Here is a 9688-nt window from a genome sequence, read left to right as displayed (position 1 = left end):
CTTCCGCACTGTGCTCAGAGAGCGCACTGTGCGAAAGTGCTAGCACTGTGCTAGCACTTCCGCACTGTGCTCAGAGAGCGCACTGTGCGAAAGTGCTAGCACTGTGCTAGCACTTTCGCACTGTGCTCAGAGAGCGCACTGTGCGAAAGTGCTAGCACTGTGCTAGCACTGTGCGAAAGTGCTAGCACTGTGCGAAAGTGCTAGCACTGTGCTAGCACTTCCGCACTGGTTCCAAGTGCGCACTGTGCGCACAGTGCGCACTGTGCGCACAGTGCGCACAGCACACTAAAGGCAATGTGCGTGTGCGCACAGCACACTTAATTGTGCTACTTTACCCAACACTACTTCTACTACTACTAAATTACCGTCAGTACGTGTATGTACTTCTCATACATTATGTATCGCATAATTCAGCGAAAAGCCCTTTTGGAGTCAATCGATAACTATATCATTTGTCACTATTCGATTTCTTGCAAATGCAAATGTTGTCATCCATATGTTTGGAAAAGAAAATTAGAAAATTAAGAAAATTATCGATAAAAATTGTAGCGGAAATTGTGAACATCATCTAGAAACAGTGTAACGCGATGAATTTCAGTTTGATTCATTAAGGTTCCTGCAAAATGTTTCTGCGTCGTTTTTATTCATCACGTTCTCGACCTGTCTTACAACAGAACTATTGAGAGCGAAACCAGTAGTTGGTACGCAAATGTATTCGCAGTGAGGTCATATTGTACAAGCAAAAAAATAGTCGCGACATCGCACGAAGAATATCTCAACATTGTTTATAATTAAGTTTCCGTATTTAGTCGACACGTCTGAAACGATATAGCAGCAGTGTGATAGAGTCTTGGGTTTTATTATAAAGGCATGTCGCGTGCTTGTAAACATGAGTTTTTCGTTGACGCTCTTTCGTGGTGGCTGGTTAGCTATTTCAATATGAGTTCATTAGCATACACGTGCATACAACGGTGCAATAGAAGAAAGCTTGTTACTTGTTGTGCTGCTGTGATCTTTCTGCTACTAATGTTTTTTTTAGTGCAAAGATCGTTTATAAATAGCCAACTAGAATGTGAAGTACTTCGTGGATCGTTCTCAAATAAAGTGACTGTTACTGACACCGCAAATGCATATGTTCCAAAGTATGTTCCAGAAGCAATCTCCAGTGTGCGAAATTTACGCAAAAAAAGATATTTTAATCCGCCGCAACCTAAAACTTCAGTGCACCCCTCTAATGGGAAACGGCTCTGTCCTCAGCATGATGTTCGAGATTATCAATCACATAACGCAGATCCAAATGAAGCACTTCTATCAACACAGCCATATCGTAAGATAGATCCTTCGCAATACGAAAGATCCAACACAATGTCACCGTTATATGAGATTTCTTCATTTCAGAGTACTTCATTTGGCCTTCTCTCGCTCGCCCTTGGAATGATGTTGGTGACAATTACGAAACTAAACATCCTGTCTCAAAATTGCCTACGAGAAATTGTTACTGTCCTTTTCCTCTACTGGCAAAGAACAAGCTGTGTTATCATGGTATAACATGTTTTCCAAAAACAACCGGCTCTATAACATCAACTACAACGGTCATCATTCCTACAACTTCTACAACTGCATCCATCACTTTTTCAACTTCAACGATAACGACAATATCTTCAACCAATACGGAAACTACTACAACAACGGCACCTACAACGACAACTACAACAACAGCACCTACAACGACAACTACTACAACTCCAACTACTACAACAACCCCAACTACAACGACAACCACTACAACTCCAACTACAACGACAACTACTACAACTCCAACTACAACGACAACTACTACTACTCCAACTACAACGACAACCACTACAACTCCAACTACAACGACAACTACAACAACCCCACCTACAACAACAACTACTACTACTCCAACTACAACGACAACTACTCCCACTAGAACTACTCCCACGACTCCCACTAGAACTACTCCCACGACTCCCACTAGAACTACTCCCACGACTCCCACTAGAACTACTCGCATGACTCCCACACCCCGACGCACTTGGCCACCTAGACGGTAAATCATCAACTCTCTTTGTGACCGAAAGGGGAAAATTATAAAAATTAATCGTAGAGTTTCACGTGAAGAGCCAAATTTTTACCAAGAGCAAAACTATGTGAAAGTTCTATGAAATATATGAACAGTTTAGAGCCGCATCTCATTCTTCTTCCATTTGACGTAACGTCATACGCGGACATAAGTCTCGAATGCCGCGTACAGGCTGAGCATAATTCATTACCACGCAGCCGGATAGTCAGACCTTGCTACGGTGACACGGTCCATTCTAGGCATGAACCCATGTCGACCATGTTATTGAGTCGTTCGAGTTGACGACTGTACCACAGGACCGCCCCCGTGAGCCGCATCTTCTTTTTCTTCTTCTTGGCCTGCTCATGTACGAGCACGTCTAGTAGACATGGCCAGGTCGCCAATCCGTTTCCAGAAAACTCGGTCCTGGGCTGCAGTCCTCTAACCACGGCTGCATCCGATCTCCGACAGGTTCGACTCCACCTGATCCAGCCAACGAGCTCGCTGTGCTCCTCTACGCCTCGTTGACGACGGTTCATGGTGGTGCATGAGTCCGGCATCCTCATCACGTGCCCCAGCCATCGTATCCTTCCGGCTTTAATGACCGTCAGCATATCTGCACCGCCAAACAGCTCAGCTAGCTCGTGGTTTATCCTCCTTCTCCATACGCCCTGCTCGCACACACCGCCAAAGATAGTCCTTAGCACCCGCCGTTCGAAAATGGCGAGTGCATTGGCGTCCTCCGTTAGCATAGTCCAAGACTCGTACCCGTAGAGGACTGCCGGACGAATCAGTGTGCGATATATATCACATTTAGTGTGTTGCTGGAGTCTTCTGGATTGCAGGAGTTTGTGGAGCGCGTAGTAGGCACGACTTCCCTGAACAATGCACCTTCGGATTTCGCTGCTTACGTTGTTGTCCGAAGTTACGATCGTGTCAAGAACTCCTCTACCACCTCGAAATCGTCGCCGTCAACCGATACTCTGCTTCCGAGTCGGGATCTATCGCGTACAGAGCCCCCGGCAAGCAGGTACTTTGTCTTCGTCGCATTGATCCTCAATCCAATCCTCCCGGGCTCGCGTTTTAGTCGGGTGTACGCTTCGCACACCGTCGCAGTTGTACGACCGATGATGTCAATGTCATCCGCGAAGCCAAGGAATTGGAGAAATCGAGTGAAAATCGTGCCCCGGATGTCGAAACCCGCGCTTCGCATGACACCTTCCAGAGCCATGTTGAACATCCATGTTGCCTTAGACCCCGGTGAAATTCGAACGATTCCGAAAGCATGTTTATCACTCTCACCTTGTACTGTACCCCGTCCATAGTGGCCCTCAACAGCCGTATCAGCTTTCCAGGGAATCCGTACTGCTGCATGGTATTCCATAGCTCATTCCGATCTATGGTATCGTAGGCCGCCTTGAAGTCGATGAACAGGTGGTGCGTAGGGATCTGGTGCTCTCGGCATTTCTAAAGGATCTGCCGTAGAATAAAGATTTGGTCGGTGGTCGATTTGCCTCCAACAAATCCAGCTTGGTAGCTCCAACGAAATCCAACGAAATCTGTAGCAAGAGGCGAATGTTTGCAGAAGAGTATTCGGGACAAGATCTTGTAGGCAGCATTCAGGACTGTGATGGCTCGGAAGTTGGCACAGTCCAGCCTGTCGCCATTTTTGTACACTGGGTGTATGACACCCCGTTTCCACTCGTCCGGTAGTTCTTCCTGATCCCAAATCGTCGCAATCAGCCAATGCATGATGACGGCAAGCCGCTCCGGACCCATCTTGAACAGTTCGACCACTAGACCATCGCTGCCAGCTGACTTGTTACACTTCAACTGTTTGATGGCATCAATGACTTCGTCCAAAGATGGCGTGGGCACTTCGTCATCGTCATGCTGGCTGTCGTAGGGCTGCTCTCCTCTGCTTCCTGCTTCTTGGCCTGGAAGAGTCGGGTCTGCTGCCTCCTCAGTCGTCTGTAGTCTTCCACGTTCTGTCGGGTCTCGCGCTGGAGCATGCGGGTACGCGCGACGTTCTTCTCGGAGAGTGCTCGTCTGCACTCATTACCAAACTATTCCTTCCTCCAGTTGCGGGTCATGCGGCCAATTGTTCGCTCGGCCGTGCTGCTGATGGCTTGCTCCACCATACGCCAGTGGTCATTGAGAGACTCGCTAGTGGTGTCCTCCGGCAACGCTTCTCCAAACGCGATGGCGAAGTCCCTCGCCACATCAGCTTGTCTCAGCCGGTTGAGTGTGTTGAGCCTTGGGATAGGCTGGTAGCGCAGTTTATTAGCCACGCATAGTTTTTGGCGTAACTTAACCATAACCATAATGGTCTGAGTCGACGTTTGCTCCTCTGTAGGTTCTTACGTCGATTACATCCGAGAAGTGCCTTCTATCGATGAGAACGTGGTCGATCTGGGATTATGTCTGCTGCGGTGATCTCCAGGTGTAGTTGAAGCGAGGTGCGTGCTGGAAGAAGGTGCTGCGGATGGTCATGTGTTTGGAGGAGACGAAATTGAGGAGCCGAAACCCGTTGTCGTTCGTCAGCTGGTGGGCACTGAAACTTCCTATCGTCGGTTTAAATGCCTCCTCCCGTCCGACCTGAGCATTTAAATCCCCGATGACAATTTTGACATCGTGTTGTGGGCAGCGGTTACCAACTGCGTATAAAAGTTGTCTTTATCGTCATCGGTGCTCCCAAGGTGTGGACTATGCACATTTTTAATGCTCAGCTGCCACGAATCCTCAACCTGCACATCCGGCCATTGATCGGCCACCACCCGATCACTCGTTTCCTCATCTCACCTATGACCAGGAACCCCGTACCGAGTTCTTGCTTTTCACCACCGCTCTGGTAGATCATGCAATCACTCCGATAAGGGCGCTCCGTCACTCCTTTCCAGCGCACATCTTGAAGTGCTAGTATTCCGAAGCCACGGGCAATCACCTCGTTCGCAAGAATGCGGGTACTTCCGGTTGCTGTGAGGGACCTGCAGCATGTCCCGAGTTTCCAATCGTTAGCCTTGTTCAGTTGCGTGGGTCGGTTTCGTTTAGTCCAATTCGAAATCTTTTGATTACGTTTCGTTGCATTTGGGGTTTTCTAGGGGTGGCTTGCAAGTCCTCTCCCCCAACCTCCTATATCGTCGGAGGGCCTACGCATCCTTGATTAATGCCCCTTAGAATGCCAGGACAGAAGGGACACCCAGCCGCCCCTAACATGGAGAACACACGCTGACCAACCCCCCCCCCCCCCTCGCCTAATTTAGCCGTATAACCCATCCTCCCAAGCTTGGGTTGGGTTTGGGTTTCCTCGTGTACCCAAGCTCAGATTATTGGAGAGATATGTTACCGTTATGTACGCCATGGACGTATTGAGTCGGAGTAGAGTATGGAGATCCTATATTAACCTTCAAGAGGTGTCGGACCATACCCGGATCAGTGCGGTATTGCTACAAACACTGACACCAGAACATGAGCCGTATGCGATCCGTATTTTGCCAATCGGTGGTCTAGCTCAATGATAGACAGAATATAACTCGCGAGTCTCAGCTATCTGGATAGTAGTTCTCTTACCTTATTAGAATCATGATACATTTTAATAATGACTTACAGGTTTACCACGATTTATTGGTTGGTTTTCATCAATTTTTGGTTGGTTCCCATATTTTTTTGGTGCGTTGCCACGATTTTTTGGCCATTTCCCAGAATTTGTTGGTCCTATTGTATTGATATCCAATCGGACGATACAAATAAATTGTGGAAACGAACCAAAAATCTATGGGCTGCGATGAAAAAATCGTGAGACGAGCCCAAAAATTATGGAAACTGATCAATAAATCGTGGGAAGCCCTGTAATCAATTTCAATGCATGCAACTTTAACCGTTATTTAAAATGTTACTGGCATCTTATGGTACACAGTTTTTCAACAATTGGTCTAGCTCACTGTCCACTTACATGTATTCGGAAACTATTTTAATGTAAATTAGAACTGCTGCTACAGTAATTGCCACAGAATGCGATGATTGTACACGCGATTAACACTTTTAAGGAAAACTAAAAATAAAGTTTTACTTGACAAGCACTAGACTAGCCCTAAGGGAACTGTCAGAACCCCGCCGCATGCGATTTTGCCACATGCTTTTGTATGGGATTTGGCGATAATAACAGCACTTGCGAATCTGCCGCATGCGGTGATGCGGCAAAATCAAACTCATTTGATATTGCCGCATCGCCGCAAGCGATTTTAACATCATATCTAATAATGATTATCTTTATAAAGAAACAACAAAATATCAAAGTACCCTAAAAAGCTAGAAAATTGAGAAAACTCATTTCTTGCCGCATGCGACCAAATCGCATGCGGCGACTCTCTGGCCATTACTTAAAGAGCCTGGCTCACATAACATAACGGGTGAACCAGAAAATGTAAGCACAATTTCTAAATGACGTTACTAGTAAACGGATGATGCAAAACCGCTGATTCTTGTCTGCTTCTGGGCAGCCAGCAGTGTAAAGCTACTAACTAGTGCATTGAAAGTATTTTTTTTTGTCTACCGTGTCTGTTGGCAATTACGTCGAAAAGCGCAAAAGTGTTTTGCACAAATGATGCTCGACTTCCAACATTTCTTTAAACCAGTCAGCGAAATTGGAAGGAGTCAGTATCGGAACCGTACGGCCCGCCATCAGAAAGTTTCGTGAGGGGTCCAGCTTCGAAGACGCGCCGAAAAAAAAATGAAAACCAGGACCTGTCCAAAAGTGCCGAAAATCGTTGGTCACAAGTTTGGTGCTGAACCTGATGGAAAGTGTCAGGTCGAAAGTGCGATCGTAGGCATACGATTTTTTTTCGAACATAGTCCAGAACACACGGTTTATAAAATAAAAATGCAGTGTCTGGAAAAAAAATTCGCCTACCTTATAAATCGTGCTAATACTTTGTGGTTCGTCCTTTATGAAAGTAATAAAAGATGAATTTTGATTCCCTAGCGTAAATAAATAAAACACATTTATAAATTAGGATTACCAGTCATATAACTTGGAACCATTTGGAATATCACAATTGTTTATTTAAATATTTGAAATATTCCGTTGAGATTTGTGATCGTATAATATAATCTATGGGCCGGTCTGGTGGTACAGTCGTCAACTCGTACGACGTAACAACATGACCGTCATGGGTTCAAGTCCCGAATAGACCGTGCCCCCATACGTAGGACTGACTATCCTAATATGGTAACAATAAGTCACTGAAAGTCAAGCTCACTTCACTAGTGGGTACTTGGCAGGCCTTGACCGACAGCGGTTGTTGTGTCAAAGAAGAAGAAGAATATAATCTATAATGAAACTGTGCATGTTGGCAGTCAATCGGCAAAAACATCTCCAAATTGTAACAATGGCAAAAACAATCTCCAAAAAGTGATACTTTTCTTTCAAAAATATAAATGCTAGCAGTTCTTGTGTCGTATCCATGTATCTAAATGATAAATTAAATAATTCCTGTGCATAAAATATACTCCCAACACGCCGTGGCAACACCACCCGGTAGCCCCCGGGTTTGGGTGGAAATCCGGAACTCACGAAATAGCAGCTGAACCGGTCCTGAACGGAGGAGCACGTTTAGAGTTGCACGATACAAGAAAGGAGACGGGCTGGACTGCAATGACGAAAGGGGTGTTACGGCGTTTAATTCCGCCTATAAAATCTTATCCCTGATCCTTCAGGATCGTCTTGTTCTGGGTGACTCTACCTATGTGCTATATAGACTTTGGTTGAGAGGGACATTTGATAAAACAGCATGAGAAAGTTTTGACAGTAAGATGAAAAAGCTTCAATAGTTTCATCGCAGCATTCAACGACGACTTAGTAGTAGTGCTTGTAGTGTATCCATGAACATTTCGCTCATTTTTATAACATTTTTCCAAGTGGAGACTTCGGGTTAAGTCTTTAGAGTAACGGCAGCAACTCCTATAATTATTTGCTATAAAATACCATTAGCGCAAGCAGCGTGAAGTAGATATAGTTAGCCTGGCAGCGTAGGACATAAGTATTAACGTAAGTCATTAGTGAAACCTACCAAGGGAACGTGCCGAGAACATCGTATTACATATAAATGAGGCAAAGACCAAACTGAAATAAAAAAAATCAACTTTTTAATAACGTAATTTCCAAGATAAGGTTTCAATCTTTAGGCTTAAACTAAGAAAAATCCATAATATGAGTTCTTTATCTCTTTTGATTCTCGAGAATGAGGCTCTCGCAGTAGAGACTTGTTAAAAAACGCAGAAAATTCTTATTTTTATAGAAAATTTGAACCTTTGTAACTTGTTTGAATATGAACTGTTGTATCTAATTATGTATGTGCCTGCATTCAAGCCTACAGAAACGAGAACTTGACGTCAGAAGCTTGTAATAGCTTCTATCTAAGTTGTGTATGTGTAGTTTTAAAATTTGTACTACCTGGGAGTAAAAGTTGTGAAAATTAGCTACAATTGTCTCATGCAAAATAAAAAAAAACATTGTATGATTTCAATCTATAAGTTATTTTCTTACAGTCTGGAAATTTTGAAAATGTTATATTACAAATAAAAGAAAAAACGTACAAAATTTATAAAACCATTGCAAAATCCCTTAAAACGCTATTTTATGTAGCGCCATTTAGTGTTTTCGTTATGAACTACATATGAATTGTAATTTACTGTCATGATACTTGACTACAAGTTATAAAACTCAACAATGGAGCTCTTTCCGTTTGAAGTTCGTAGGCTGAAATTTCAGCCTGTCAGCTGTTTGCATTGTATAGCAGTTTTCGAGCAGCTATCTATGTGAGTATAATATACAGGTGGGCTTATCCCAAGGTGTATGAATTTAGAAGGCTGATTTTTATCGCTTCTGCTTCTGAATGAAGATTTTAAGAGTGTTTTGAGTATTCGTCAAGCCTCTAGAAAGCTCGTTGGAGCAAAAACTTTCTCTCGTTCTGTCAAAAAGTGATGTTCAAAATTGGTTATAAAAAATGCTATGAGACCACCTGGACTACATACACATTGATTCTAGATTCCACCATGCGATCTCTTTAATGAATCTTGGGATAAATGTAAACAACACCGTGTTTTCGACCAGGTACTCGAATCTAATTCTAGCTTTGAGGCTAGAATAATCTAGACTGAAAATTGCAGGCTAGTTTTTTGTGTAGTTTTGTATGGAGTGTTTACATGATTTCAGCCTCCAACTGTCAAACTCCATACAAAAAACTAACTAGAATCGTGAAGGCCCCCAATCACTGTAAACGCTATTTTATACCGACATTTGTTCGAAACTACCCACTGTGCAGTGAAGAGCTCAACGAGGCAACAAAAAAGATAAGAAGAACATCGCAGAATTCTTTAATTATTAATTATCTTTTTTCGGGGATGCGCTTAAAGTTAAATTTAAAGGTAGGGTAGGTAGGGTAGGGTATTTTTTTAAATCCTAATTAACTTAATTAGTCTATTCTAACTCACCCTAAAATATTCACGCCTGGTTTGTATAGTTTTTCCGACTGGTTTTGGATCACTTTTGTTATGTCTGTGAAGTTTTTATTCGGTATATGAAAAGTCACTCTTTATTGATCG

The 9688-nt window shown here is 43.7% G+C and overlaps 1 protein-coding gene and 1 long non-coding RNA gene across 2 annotated transcripts; one reads left to right on the top strand and one right to left on the bottom strand.

Moving 5' to 3' along the window:
• The first annotated feature begins 1549 nt into the window (after positions 1-1549).
• On the top strand, positions 1550-1954 carry LOC121600311 (TBC1 domain family member 5 homolog A-like). The gene has a single exon (XM_041928784.1). The coding sequence runs from the start codon at positions 1550-1552 to the stop codon at positions 1952-1954; it is 405 nt and encodes a 134-aa protein (XP_041784718.1).
• Positions 1955-7566: 5612 nt separating this feature from the next.
• On the bottom strand, positions 7567-9688 carry LOC121590544. The gene is made up of 3 exons (XR_006004431.1): positions 9578-9688; positions 8155-8207; positions 7567-8058 (listed from the first exon to the last, which is right to left on the bottom strand). It is a non-coding gene; the product is annotated as an uncharacterized LOC121590544 (long non-coding RNA).

This window comes from Anopheles merus, chromosome 2R, assembly GCF_017562075.2.
Source record: "Anopheles merus strain MAF chromosome 2R, AmerM5.1, whole genome shotgun sequence".
NCBI classification, from domain to species: domain Eukaryota; kingdom Metazoa; phylum Arthropoda; class Insecta; order Diptera; family Culicidae; genus Anopheles; species Anopheles merus.
This window is presented reverse-complemented; position numbering and strand designations above follow the sequence as displayed.

Coding starts and splice junctions, on each gene's coding strand:
- LOC121600311 (XM_041928784.1), top strand. CDS start 1,550: ATGTTTTCCAAAAACAACCGGCTCTATAACATCAACTACAACGGTCAT.